Source organism: Argiope bruennichi, chromosome X2, assembly GCF_947563725.1.
Source record: "Argiope bruennichi chromosome X2, qqArgBrue1.1, whole genome shotgun sequence".
NCBI lineage: Eukaryota > Metazoa > Arthropoda > Arachnida > Araneae > Araneidae > Argiope > Argiope bruennichi.
In genome coordinates, this window is record NC_079163.1 from 39,638,615 (window position 1) to 39,654,079 (window position 15,465).

The 15,465-nt window shown below is 31.2% G+C and overlaps 1 protein-coding gene across 1 annotated transcript in view; it reads left to right on the top strand.

Annotated features, from left to right (window-relative positions):
• The window catches only part of LOC129960082 (insulin-degrading enzyme-like), a 98,395-nt gene that overhangs the window by 48,862 nt on the left and 34,068 nt on the right, over positions 1-15,465 (top strand). The window contains exons 11-17 of the mRNA XM_056073176.1: positions 1,088-1,180; positions 5,915-6,087; positions 8,262-8,365; positions 11,032-11,134; positions 14,645-14,740; positions 14,822-14,848; positions 14,929-15,011. Coding sequence (XP_055929151.1) covers positions 1,088-1,180; positions 5,915-6,087; positions 8,262-8,365; positions 11,032-11,134; positions 14,645-14,740; positions 14,822-14,848; positions 14,929-15,011 — 679 coding nt within the window. The remainder of the gene's footprint in view (positions 1-1,087; positions 1,181-5,914; positions 6,088-8,261; positions 8,366-11,031; positions 11,135-14,644; positions 14,741-14,821; positions 14,849-14,928; positions 15,012-15,465) is intronic.

The following is a 15,465-nucleotide window of genomic DNA, read 5'->3' on the forward strand; positions in this document are numbered from 1 at the left end:
CATTTGTGCATTATGCATTCAAAAGATAAATTGTGCATTTCCTGTTATAAATTTGTTAAAGCACTTTTCTTAAAATCACTTAACAAAATTTAAATAAAAATTAGTGATCAATATCATTATTATAATGAAATGTTATTATTGTATCTGATTAATGAAGGTAATCTTGCCTGTTTTATGAAATTTGAAATTTTATAATATTTCGAATAAACCTGTCATTGTGAACTTTTTATTTTAAATTTAGCACTAGCTAAATAACGGATTATTTAAAAATTTCCATTTTTTTAAAAAGTTATACAGTTTTTCATTGTTGTTAAGTTAACAAAAATTCACGGTAACAAGCTATAAAAATTCAGCTTTTGAGTTAAATTTGATATTTAATAGTGTTCAGTGCAACTGAAAATAATTACAGAGGATATCGTGGAAATCTGTAATTTGTAAATTCCATATGTTTTCTGTCATTATAATAGCGCATTTTATTTCTGTATAAAAAGTAAGTTTATTTTTGAACATTATTTTTATTTTAAGTATGATGCATGCCCCAAAATTTTATCTTGATGGGGGGAAAATCGCTGCTTATCAGTTTACCGATTAAAATTTCATGATCCTGTCAGAGATGTTTAGCTATAGTATTTTTATTTTATTTATTTTTGTTAATTGGAAACATGATTATATTGCATTTTTCGTGATTAAGCTTGATTCAATAGACTTTTATTAATGTTTACTTTAAAGAAATGTATGCATTCTTTCATGTCATAAGTATTCCTCCTTACGTTTTAAAAATTAGATTTTTAAAATACTTTGTATTAATTCTTGCAAGATGCTTATGTATCAGGATGATTAAATGTGAAAAGTTTTTCATATTCTAATTTCAAAATATTCTTTGTGTAATATATAGTTGAACAAAATTAATTTCATCAGTATCATAACTTTTTGTTTAATGATGATTATCAGAAAAATATTCTAACATTTTGAAAAACTTTTTTTTAATGAGTGATTCTCCTTATGACAGGCGATAACCGTTTTCTCCTCAACCCCCCTATGTTTAATTTGAATCGCTTTTTTAAAATTGTCATTTTATCTTGATAAGGTTGGGTGAATAGCTTAGCTGCAGGAGTGAAACCTGGCTGCAAAGGATTTGCATTTTTCATTGTGGATTTAATACTAACAGAAGAAGGGCTTGGTAAGTAAAAAAAAAAAAAAAAAAAATTAATTAAGAATTAGTGTTGTGAAAAATATTTGGAATTGCATTACAAAAAGAAAAAGGATGTATCACTTTTCCATAATCGATTTTTTTTTATTTCAGCATATTTACTTTACATTATTAGGGCATAACTTTTGTAATAGATTTCAATGTATTCTGTTCGTTAGATATATATGTGATCTTTTCCATTATTTATTCTGTCGAATTGTAGGATGAAAAGAAGTATCATTTCTCATGTTTGCTAAAGTTCTTGTTAATACCAGACACCTGTCTTTAATCAAGTTTTCAGAATTCATCTGAATGGAAATACAGTTTTTTCATGTGAAATTAGAATTTTTGGTACTATTTTTCTTCAACAGTTTAACTATTTTCCGGTTTTATATCATGAGAAGTGTTATAAACAAGTTTTATTTATCTCATCCTTCTTACAGCCTAGAAACAATTGTGAAATTTTCTTCCTATTTCAATTATCGCAAAACAGAAAACTCTAATAAACTGAAGTATATTTTTTTTCCGTGTAACTATTTATCGACATAAAATTTTAATGTACAATTTCACATTATTACAGAATATATTTTCTTTTTAATTTAAGAAGAAAAAAGCTTTAAAATTTTGGAAAAGCTTTTATTTTAGTGTAAGCTATATAAAAGCTCTTAGTATAATGTGTTGTATGCATTAAGAGTGAATAACCTACACATGCATATAATTAGGGACATGTGTGTAAGTAAATTTTAAAACATTTGTATGAAGAGATATGATCACTATAGCATCTCTATTTGATTTAATGATTAATTTAATATGCAGCTTGCTGAACGACATTCGACTAAGAAAACTGAATTATTATCTTCCTGTTTAATGGAAGCAAATTAATAATTGTAATATAGTTTGTATTTTATACTAGGCAAATTTATACCTAATATTAGATAAATCTTAATCTCTTCGATTTTAGTTTGTTTAAATTGGTATAAAAATTGATACTTATATTTCAAACCATTTGTATTATTTCAATTTGTACTTCTGAAAATATAAACAATAAATATGCTATTTGAAATTATAACATGTGCAAAGTCCTATTGCTCTAATAGATTTAGATGCAATTCATAAAATTTTTAGACTTCTACAGATTTATCTATAAGTTTCAACATTTACGCAGTTTTATAATATACAGGGTGGAAAAAAAAAACCCTTCCCCTATATATGAAACCCTAGCGGCCTATCCGCTCAACCAATCGAACCAAAATTTCAGACATGGTTGTTTGAAGGTATGCGCTGGAGATTGTGACAATTCTAAACAACGCAGAACTAACGGTTACGGTTACAGTGAGAGAATTTCGAAATTTTCGAATGGCAACACCCACTTTTTTCTTGTGCAAATTGATGAGTGAATTGAAAAACCACAAATGGCGTTGGAACGATTAGCGTGGGACGAAAATTGCCGACGGAAAGCATTTGCAAAGAAGAGCATTATAAAGGACAAAGGCATTATGACAACACAGAGAGGAAAGAGAAAAAAAAACCTTTTATTGGAATGGAAAGTTACAATTACAGGTTTTCAACGTGTTCACCATCGCAGGCGACAACGCATTGTATTCGGGAGATTGTGGACAACAATACCGAATGTAGCATAAAAGGAGGAATCTGCATAACTTCACGTGTTATGGCATCTTGAAATTCTGACACATCTCGTGGACGAGGCGAGTACACCTTAGATTACAGATGACCTCAGAACCAGAAATCCATAGGAGTGCAGTCGGGGGATCGCGGTGGCCACGAAACTGCAAAGTTACGAGAGATGACTCTATCATCAAAGTGTTGTTGCAGCACTGGTCGAAGACATTGGGCGACATGTGGATTAGCCTCACCTTGCATCCATACAATGTTACTAATGACATTTCGTTGCTGCAATTCCGGAATAACGTAATTCTGCAACGTTGATTTATATCGAGCACTTGTGACAGAGCATGATTTCAAACTTATGGTAGTGACCTCTTCAAAGAAGTACAGACCGAGAACAAATGTTCTAGCGATGTCGCACCACACAGTCACTTTGGCTTCGTGTAAAAGCACTGGTGCCACATCGTGAGGGTTTTTTTTCAGCCCAGTGAACACAGTTCTTGTGTTAACGTTTCCAGTTAACGAGAAGTGTGCCTCATTCGTACATATTATCCGCAGCGGCCATCTCTCATCTTCATCATATCTGATGATGAAAAAATTTGAGATGTCCACACGCAGTTCCTCATCTCCAGGCTGCAACATCTGGACACGCTGAAACCGGTGCTTTTACTGTCTAACCCTGTGAATTATGCAAAGTGCGTCAAAGCTCATCCTTTCTGTGTTGTCATTAGTCCTTTATAATGCTCTTCTTTGCAAATGCTTTACGCCGGCAATTTTCGTCACACTCTAATCATTCCAACGCCATTTGTGGTTTTTCAATACGCTGATCAATTTGCGCAAGGAAAAATTGGGTGTTGCCATTCGAAAATTTCGAAATTCTCTCACTGTAAACGTAACCGTGAACTCTGCGTTGTTTAGAATCATCACAGTCTCCAGCGCATACCTTCAAACAACCATGTCTGAAATTTTGGTTCGATTGGTTGAGCGGATAAACCGCTAGGGTTTCATATATGGGGGAAGTTTTTTTTTTTTTTTTTTTTTTTTTTTTTTTTTTTTTTTTACCACCCTGTATATACTTTTTTGCTATGCATCTATTCTTTCTAAACCAGTTTTTAATATCCACCTCACATATGTTTTGAAAACGCAGTTTAAAACATTGTTTCCATTTGCCTTTGTAGCAAGAAAAAAAGAAACTACAGCCCTAGTATTTAATTTTTAAAAGATGCACGTTCAAAGTGTTTAAATTGATAGAATTTTGATGAATTGTTGCTTTTTCTTCGCACAACAAATTGCAACATCTCCGTGGCCAATGAGGAGCATTATTTTTATGATTGGACATAAGTACTTGATTTATTGTTCTAACACTATTTCTCAAGGACTTTGTGGCGTCAATAACCTTAAATGATCCTTAATGTGAAGAAGAAAGCAGTCATTCTTTATCTGGTTATACTAACACCCAGGGAAGCACTTCGAAAAGAGGATGAGATGCTTCCGGTATGGTGGTCGGATCTCGCCACCCTGGAGGGTACACAAAAAGGTGGGGGGATCTGGCTCCTCCTATCGATGACGGGACGTATATCCTTCGGCATGGGTTGTGCCGTGGCCGGTGATGGCCCTTAGGACTCAACCACAGTTCCCGCCAGTGTTGCTATTGAGGCGGGCCGGTTATTCAGTTTTCTTTATCCGTGTGCCTTCGGGCGGGTCAGAGAGTCAGTGATATGACTTAACTGGTTAAAATTATTGCTTGTACTTTCGTGAAAGGTTTTTATTTGAAAATATCTTGATAATGGATTTGCATTTTTCTTTCTGACTCACACAAATTATTCGCTATATGAAGATAGAATGCTGAATGAATAATGCTATGAAAAATGCTAAAATATTAATGCCACTATTTTCAACTACAACCGTAATCTGTGCATCATATTCTGAATGAGAGTATTATTAATATCAAAGTCTTAAATCAGAAAAATAGTTCTGAGCAACTCATGGAATTAATATTTTCAACAAGGAACTGCTTACATTCTTTAAAACTAAAAACTATCTCATTCGGTGATTTTATTGTTATTACGAATCCATTTTATTATCAAATCCAATTTGATAATGTTTAGAGATGAGGATCGAGAAGAATTTTGCTGAGAATATTTACATCCTCTATTTAATTATATATATTAAAGAATCATATTTTAGAATTTATTAATAATTTTGTTTCATTTTCTACATTTATTCTTTAAGAACTAAATTATTGTGTTTATATATTTAAATGCGTGTGTCCTTTTTTTTTTCTCTCTCTCTCTCTTTCTTTCTTTTTTAAAATTGTTACTTGTATTAGTGAATAATATTTTATAATGGTGGATTTAGGATGGTATTAATTTTAATAAGCATTACATTTTTAATATGTTGCCAAAATGCTCTGTATTATTTTAAAAGGAAATGAATGCTTTATACACATTATAATAAACCTTTTAAAGCAAACTTATACTTAAATCAAAAATATTTAGAAATTCAATAAAGAAAGAAAAGAACATGAAAAATATATTTCATTTTAACTCAGAAACAGAAACATCAGATTTGTGAATCGAAAGTGGATACATGGAATCATTTTGACTTCCATTCCAAGATTCTAATATTTAAACCAATTTGTAAGCAACGATTTCTGCTAACGACCCTTTGGGAACTAAATCTTTTCCTATGGTTCATTTTGTCTCATAAAATATGAAAAACAACATAAAGAACAGAAAAATGACATTACCTTTGTGACATAGCTGGTTCTAAATTGTCTATTGTCTGGTAAATATCATAGCTAGAAATGTTAGAAACAGCACAGTAGCTCCAGTGATTGGACAGTAGTTGAAGTCGGAACTGAAGTCACAATAACACCATATTTTCATTTTAAGGCTAACTAATATAAACGCTTGATCAGGTGCTTAATATTTTAAAATAAGCTTTGGGTACTGCATTAGTACTCATAATTAAGTCGTTATTTATTTCTCATAAAATTAAATTTAGATGTGATTAGAAAGTTAAAATCTTCAAAATGGTTTTGTGCGTAATAAATACTAATTTTTTTTTTTTTTCATTCCTTTAATTTCTGTATATTAGAACACACCGATGATATTGTAACCTTACTATTCCAATATTTAACAATGCTGAAAGAGGTAGGACCACAGGAATGGATTTTTAAAGAATGCCAGAAGCTTTCGGAAATGACTTTTCGCTTTAAAGACAGAGAAAAACCACAAGTATATGTTTGTTCAATTGCCAGTAGAATTTTTGTAAGTATAACTGTTAAATATTATTGCTTTCTGTGTGAAAAAGTTAAATCAGTGTCGTAGTAGAAAATGTGTGATTGAAGAGTTTTAAAGATTGACTAGGGTTAAATAAATATGGTAAATACTCAACGATAAAATGTGTGTAAAATGTTTTGTTCCAATTTCTGTGTTAATCAAAAAAAATCTGCAATGTCTCCTTTTTTTTGTTGGTAAAAATTTACATATTCCAGTTGGCTGACACCTAGCATTAAACCAGTTATACCTTCTGTCCATATTTAGAATGATCTTTATAGGCTTTATTTCATGTCATAAGTAAGTGAAAAATTCTTAAATAAGTACCTCATGAAGTATTTTGTTAAAAACCCTTGCCAGAAAATAGATCTTTTATAGCATTAATTTAAAACAAAGAAGATAAATGTATAACGATACGAAACTTTCAGAGATGTTCAGTATTTTGCAGTCATGGGGGGGGGGATAGCAAAAAGGCCTTAAATATTTTTCTGACATTGTTCAGATATATTTAAGCAAAATGTCTGTATGAGAGGAAATACAGGCCTCTAAAAGTCCACTGAACAAAAAGTTTTTGGAAAATTATCTATATATTTAAATATGTTCTGACTTTGAAATATCTAATTTGCAACATTTTTGTTGTTCTCATAAATGAACACAACTTGGCGAAATTAAGTGTTTGATAAACATTTGTTAAATTGCCTGTACTATATCAGCAAATATAAAACTTTTTCCATTTTTCACTTAGAGGTTTCATATCGATTTAGGTTTTGTGATAATTAATAGTAGATTTCTCTTCTACTGTCTGTCCACCAAAAGAACACTTCCCGCCAAATGTCTATGCTTACGACGGGCGTCATAGAAACGGGTTTCAGTAGGGAAGATCCACTTCTAATAGAAGGAATCGGACGGAAATCTGGAGGTTATTTTTCTTTTTGCGTCAGTTTGAAGCGATAAAAAAAGCTGTTGATCTAAATTTGTTTCTAAAATATCATTATTGCTTTTTTTTTAATAATAAAAGTACACAATCAAGTGTTTGCTCCATTTACATTCAGGGAATGCCGTCTTGTTTTTTCTACTTTGTCTTGAATTTTTAATGATTTACATTAAAAATTCACAAAAAGTAATTATAAAATTGTATGAACCACAAAATATAATTTTAAAAATATTTTTCGTATGATTTTTAACTAAAACTCTTTCTTATAAAAAAAAATTATATCTTAATTTACTTTCATAGCTTTTTCTGAATCGAAAACTTTTATTTACTAATGCCATAAACTGAAATTTAATGAAATATTTGTCGTAAATCAAAAGTTAGATAACTTGTTAACAGTTTGAATAAGATCACCCTTTGAATTAATCGATATATAGAACTGGAAAATACAAAAATCTATTTCAAGGTAATATTTTTAAAACAATAACATTTGAAACTTTTTAAGCAAATTATACTCAATTGTTTGCATTGGAAAAATTAAACCCATTATTGATTTCGAATTCTTTCTTTGGAAACTGTATTGAAAATTTAAGTTAAAGTTTTTGCACGAAATTTAGGATATAATTATTTTTAAAGGAAATATATTTTAAGAATTCAGTCCTTTATTTTCATTGAAATTATTGAATTATTTCCTTAATCTACAGGTATAATTTAGTTATCTCCTATCACAATCATTGTCAAGATTAAAAAAAGAGAGAGATATATAGATAGAGAGAACTTATTTAAATTTCTGCTCTTAGTTTTAAATAATAATTATAAGAAATTGAACTTATACATTCAAAAGAAAAGTTTGAAATTAAAAATAGTCATTCTATTACACTATATGAAAATGTTTAGAAGTTAGTACGATTTTATTTATTTTCTGGAATTCAATGAACATATGCACTTGTTGAGAAGTAATTCTATTAAATATTTACTGCCAAATAATATCCAGTACTATAATAATATGAAGAATATTACATTACACAATAGGAAGCTCATTACACATTTTTTTAATGAAATAAAAAACTGTTCAAGCTAAACGTGCCATCTTCCTGTTGCTTTACATTAATACCTGCTGGTAAATAACAATACTTTTTAAATGGTCTTTTTAAACAATTGAATGAATTTTCATGTGTTGAAAAAATTTGAGTAACTGTAGATTTCTGAATGGTTTACCTCACTTTTATTTAAGCTTTATCCAATGGAAGAAGTACTTACTGGTCCCTATCTGCTTCGCGAATACAAATCGGATCTCATCAATGAGCTGCTGGCCATGCTAACGCCCGATAGAATTCGGTAAGTTTTTGAAGATAAGACAAACACTCATTCTTAACCTTCATTATAATGATATTTTTCATCAGTATATTTATTTCTGATCTGCATTATTTTTAAATATAAATTTCAGTATTTAATAATTGTTTCAGTATTTAATATATATTTTGAATTCATTTGACAATTTTGGCACAGAAAACAATCTTGTCGTCTCTTAAAATGTAAACTTATAATTTTTGAAAGCAGAGTCGGGGTTGAAGACAAAGAAAAATACTTTGAATTTTTAACTTCGTATTGTTTCATCCCGGGAGACATGATTTATGAACAAGCAGAAGCGACGAGCACACGCACAACACAGAACGATCCAGAGCGAAATGAGGAAAAGCTGATGAACATTTTATCCCTGTGAATATATGCTGTGATATTTTAATTGGGATTTCCAACACGTGTCAATCATAGGGATCATTTAGAAGAATTTGTTTAAGTCGGCAATATTTTATCCCTTCACTCGGAGTGTGGGAACTTGTTGGCTTTTAGCCGATTCAGCAATTTTAGAACTCGTGTTAAATTAATTAATTAGAAAAGGTGGAATGGGATCAGAAAATAAGAGAATATTATAGAATGAAGTTGATGTGAGCTAAATTAAACTGAAAGGAAATTAATTAAGTTTAAATTAGATTTTAAAATATCATAAAAATATAAGCATTGGGTAATTAGAAACTATTATTGAAATAATCTAAAATTAAAATTATTTTGGAAACGAAACTAAATTATTTCGGTATCGCAACTAAAAAATTATTTCCGATTCAAACTAAAAACTAAAAAAAAGAACAGAAAACACACCTTTGTATTTAGAGAGCGCAAATGCAGCTACTGCTAAAACACAGATGAAGCAAGACAATAGTAATAAAAACAAAGTTAATAACGAAAAAAAATACAAAATTTAACCAAATAAAATAAGAATCCGGCCAGAACACTTTCTCAAGGGTCGCCCTCAGGCAGGGATTCAAAACAAGGGATTTTTTCTGTGAAGTATAAAGAGTAAAATGTCCAACAGAATTGATTCCTCATGACCCGAAAATCCCCTGAAATTAGGTCTAAGAGATACACTATATTTACAGAAAAGAAAACAAAACAATAAATTAGAAGAATACGACCACTAATAAGCAAAAATACAATGACATAAAATAACCATATAATAACACTTAAACCAATTATGAAACAAAAAGGAAAGACATAACAGCAGCAGGCAAAAAAATTTTTTTAACATAAGCTCACTTTGTTTCCCGCGCCCTTAAACTGTTTTAGCTAACACCATTCAAGGTAAAAATAATTGGAGAGTCTCTGCGCCATCTATTGAGTTAGTTAATGTACAACGGAAGGTCTATTTTTAGGCCGGATTTATTTTATTTGGTTTAATTTTGTTGTTTTTTCCCTATTAACTTGGTTTGTATTACTATATATATAATATACAGTGTGTGTGAGAGAGAAAGAAAAGTGTTTCATTTCTTCTAAAAAAAACAACTTTGAGATTGGTTTTATTTGTCTATATTTTTACCTACAAATTTTTAAAGGAAATACTATTTTGCTAATCATTTTGCAGTTTAAACCACAACCTATCCCAATAATAATAAGCGTAATCTTTGTTTGAAAGTTGTCTATGCTCCATATGATTAACACTGTTTACTCATGATATACTGGATCATTGTTAAGATTGAAACAATTCAATAGTCCTGGTTTTATAATAGTTTTGCTGATTAATCTAAACAAAATTGCATTTCCTGCCGGTTTTTGGTCCAGACAGATATTGCATCAACATTTGAAAAGTCTTCTAGGGAGACAAACTATTTGCTGTTTCTGCAGTTATTAATTGTGATCTAATGCGTGTTTTTTTGGGGGGGGAGCTAGAAATAATGTTATTTATAGAGATCCATTCAATGAAAGATGTTTTTTCTGTAACTTCTTTTGTCATATTAACCGTTAGTTTAATATGACTCGAATATATTTCGTTCCAAATTATATTCGAATTGCTTGGAGTCCACAGAAAGGAAATTCTTTGGTTTAATTTTGTCAGATTGTGTATCTTGGAGGCTATATGTTGTTGAGTTTTGGTGACTGAATAGAGATATTTTCAAAGACGGCCTTTCACAATAACTATGTATACGAATCATGTTGAATGACTGAGTGTAACAGAATAAAGAATGCACAACTTGCAAAAAAAAAAAAAAAAAAAAAAAATCAGTTTACATATTCCTTGAAAATAAAAATAAAAAAGACTAAGAAGGGCAAACTTTTTTCTCAGTTAAATTGGCTCTTAACTTGTAAAGCATGCAACATGAGACGCCTCTTCAATGCTGTTTCCTCTTCAAACTGAAATCCAACATTCAACCAAGATTTACAGTAGCGCTATCATCGAAATTCATTAATTCTCTTTTGTAATTCAGTCTAGCCTTTCAATGTAATATTAAACATACAAATAATCTTGAGAATTTTATGAGCTCATACAGCTGTGCATAAACTCACTAAAAATCCTGAACTGATTGATGGATATTCATATATGGGTTATGATTTTATTTCCGAGCCCAAATTTTTTTATTATTCTATTTAGCTCCAAAACAAAGTATAATTTTTTCAGGTAAAATCAAATTGCATCAATTTTATGCATATCGAATCGCATTTTTTAATTATAGGATTGCAAAAGTTGGAAAAGAATTCGAAAGTATCTGTCATGAGACAGAAAAGTGGTATGGTACCAAGTATCGATTGGATCCTATACCAGAGGAAACTTTAGAAGTGAGTATTTTAACTATCTTAGTTATCTTTTAAATAGACACTTCAGGCGTTCTTTCTGCAGTATTTAAAATTTAAATTAATGTAGGTTTCGCTTATTTAAGGTAATTTTTGTTTCTTTCGGAGTTGGAAGTAATTTTATTTAAACTCCTATCTTCTCACACTAAGCGATGACTTTTTTCTTCAATAGAATTGTTTTATTGGCTAGAAAAAGCAATTTAAACAAAGCATTTATAGACATTGAATACTCAAACAAGTGATGCTAAAACAGGATTGCCACGGTACTTGAAAAACCTTGACAAGTCCTAGGGAAAAAGTGAAATTTGCAACTAATTTTTTCGATTTGCGGATCGAAAAAGAAAAATCTATTCTAAAACTGTTGCTCTACAGTTTCAAATGGCCTTATAATAGTCAATTTTCAAAAGAAACAAGGTGAAAATTAAATTTGAAATTAACATTTTGTCTCAATTATTAAGTCTGAACACATTTTCAGATAATCTTTACGCTCGGGAAAACTAGTATTCATATGTAACTACATATGAAGTATTCATATGTAACTACATATGAATAGCAATTCATCACTTATATCCCTTCCGAATTTTTGATGCTTCAATGGGATGTTTAATAAGAAGTAAGCGTAAAAATTTATTTTGAATAAAAATTCAATGGAATTTAACAACAATATTTCGATTAAACAAGCAATTTCAAAGAAATACTACTTGAACCAAAAAACAATTTCAACCTAAGTCAACATAAAGCCATTGTGGTTTTTCGCAGATAAGAAAAACAACTTTTACTCCCCTTTTCAAAGAATGACCCCTCAATGTCCCACGCCTAAAGGATCCCGCAGGACCTCGTATTCTAAGACATGTGTAAATGACCTTAAACCGCCTTGTTGGAATCCATTGTGTTGACTACCCTTCAAACAATCAAAATGTCAAACTTTATAGGGGGGGACACGTTAAAATAAATCTAAAACAGTCTAGGAGCAGTATATGACCTATATAATAGTCCGTGCAAACCGAACTTGTTTCGTTACTGACCATACATTAAAATCCATGCAAAACGATCTTGAAGCCAACCAGGTATTATGTCGAAATTAGTGTTAAATCCTTAGAGGATTAAAAGAGTAAAACAATTTTTCACATATATTTTTTCAATAAAGAAAGAAAGCAACATCATTTTGAGGATATTGGGTACATCTGAAAAAAGTCAGGGAAATTCAAACAGCAAAACTGATGGTCATCCTGTTACGGAATGTACATTTTTTAATGATTTTGTTTTAAATAAATTGTGAATGTGTTTTTGAAGTCAACACTTTTTAGTAGTTTATGTGAAATTAGCATCTGTTTTTTGCTGTGTGGTGGATAGCGTTTGCACTTTGATCTTGAAACCTACTTTGAGCTGCGAGTTTTAGCATATTAACTGAAGAAGAGCTCAACAATTCTTCTGAGTGTTTGCCCTTAAACATTTAGAGGTAGTAAATAAGAAAGTAATAATACGTTTGAAAATTAACTGTAAAAATTTGTAAAAAATATTATTTGCACTTCAGTATCTGAAGTATACTGGCCACCAAAAGTCAAGGTACACCCTGTCTTTTGTGTCTTAATTTCAGAATGAATAAACATAGGAACAAGAAATTTGGAGTAAATGTGCACTGAATAATTCTTTGATAAATACAACACAGAAATTTTCTTAAGTTCAACACAAATATGAATTGCAACAAAAAGGATTTGACCTTAGTAGAGAAGTGTATTCTTGGAGAAAACAATACACCACAGTTTTATGTGGAAAAATGTCACGGAAACATTACAAAAATGGGTTCTAATGAGGAATATGTCCATCCCTAGCTACAATGCTTTGGCAGCATCGATCTTCCATGCTAAGAATTAAGTTGTCGGACACCGAAATTCGAAGCGAAAACCAGATGCGGAGTAATTTTTCCTCGTTCCAGCTCATTTTACGATCAAGAAGGAGGACTTGAAGCAGCAATCTGTCTCTCAAAGTTCTTCAAAAGATGCTCTATCGGATTCAGGTTTCGGTATCTAGTTGACCGCTTCATTCTCTCAATACCGTGACCTTCAATATAATCCTCAATAAGTCGAGCTCGGTGCGGTCGCCCATTGTTGCCCATCAGAAGAAAATCATTACCAATAGCAACCGCATATGGGCAGATATTTGGTTTAAGGATCTCGTCTCGATATCTCACGCCTTTCAAAATTCCTCCCTGGAATACATGCAGGTCAGTGTGACCACCAAGAAAGTCTCTATCCAAACCATACTTCTATTTCTGTAACTGCAGCTTTCAACCACGTTACATTGGTTGTACCTAGTGCGTTGTTTCCTTCAGATCAGCTAAAAATCTGAGTTACTCTCCGATATGAACATGGACTTGTCTGTGAAAAATACAGAAACTGTTTGGTAGCTGGTCCAGACTGTTCTCTTGCCCAACTTAAACATGCAGCTGTGTATTCTGGCTTCAACTGAGGACTCACAACTGGTCTTACTTACAGACCTATATGGTGAAGGCGTCTTCGCACTGTAGTATCGGAGATTCTTATCCATGTTACTACAAAATGCAATGCCCTGAACTGAGGTACAATAGTGTTTCTCTGCCTTCAGGCCGAAAGCGCTAAATAATGGTTTCCCGCAGATGCTGTAACTCATGGTCGGCCTGAAACTTATTTTCCACAAAATCCTCGGATTGAAACAGATCCCATAGTCATCTGACCATACTATGAAAAACATTGAGACGTCTAGGAGCATCAGCTTATGATAATCCCTTTTTCATCCGTTCGACCGACCGCCACTTAAAAGAATCTGGCAAAAAACTTCCCCTAGGCATTTCTAGACTCTCCTGGATGTTGTCATCGAAACTGTCTATAACAATTGAAGATCAAGAGTCCTTCACAAAATTTACACACAAAATTACAATGGTTAGAATTTTGCTCATTTCTCCCATTCCTCTATTTGTATTCTATTCTTTAAAGTAAAAGTAGTAGCTACTGTTTTTACATGAGTTTTCTTAAAGTTCGTTACAATCATGCATATAAACTGCGAATTTTAATGTTATTGCCATTTTTTATGATAAATTTTGATAAACATGCTATTCCTTAGCTTTTGGAGGCCGGTGTACGTAATTTATGATTCTTGAACTTTCTAAAAATGATCGTCGGAATCCTTGAGGGTTTTTATTATTATTTATTTTCTTCTTTAATAAAAATAATTTTTTCTTTAATATCTGCGTTGTTAATGAGATCTTGATTGTATATAATGTTTCTTAAAGAAAACATTTTTGTATCCTGGATTTCATATGAAGTTTACTGCTTTAAATTACTTGCCCGTTATTTCATTTCTTATGAATGGTAGACAGCTTGTGTTCTCAAATAACTTTTGTTTGTCCATGAATGATACTAGCTATCCGTGCTTTAGAATTTTAAATTAGATTTCTTCTTGATATAAAATATTCCAAAAATTGAATTTGATTTTTACCATTGTGTTTCATTCGTTTAGTGTTGGAGAGCTGCTAAATTGCATCCAAATCTAAAATTACCTCTTCCTAATGACTTGATACCATCTAGTTTAGATTTAGTTCCATTGGATCCAAATGTAAGTATAAGAAGTTTTCTTGCTACTTGTATTTATATCTAATACTTATATCTTAATAATACGATTTGTTCTGTCTTGTAGAATCCCAAGTTTCCAACTCTTATTAAAGTAAGTTCCAATGTTTTGTGTGGTAAATTGGTTTGTATTGTTTATTAAGTATCTATGCTTAATAATTTTAAATCTTCCAGAATAGCGAACTTTGCCATCTGTGGTTTAAACAAGATGATCAATTTGGACTTCCTAAATCATCTCTAAATTTTGAGATAGAAAGGTGAGTTTTGCAGCTCTTTTTAAAAATTATTTAAATTATAAATTACCATTAAATATTTTAATAACCAATCAAATTTCCTGATGATTTTAACCGTGGGATGAGTCTGAATCTTCTTTGGCTCATTTAGATTGTATGTATACACATTGGTGCTCAAAATTAAGATTGCAGTCATGTATCTCGAAGAATAACTGATTTATTGTAAAGACATTTCCTTGTTGCTGAAGGGATACTTGCAGGTTTCAGGCCTTAAGATGAAGGGGGAAAAAATCCCTCATTATATTTTATTTCCACTCAACTATGTTCCTTTACATTTTTGCCGTGCCCAAAAGTAATGTTCCTTTAAGACGGACTTTTTTTTTCTGTGAATTCGTTGAATAAAGTCCGTACTGCTGGTCCTTAGAGTTAAATGCTCTTTTCCATTGGGAATCTAAATACATTTTGCCTGGAAATTGTT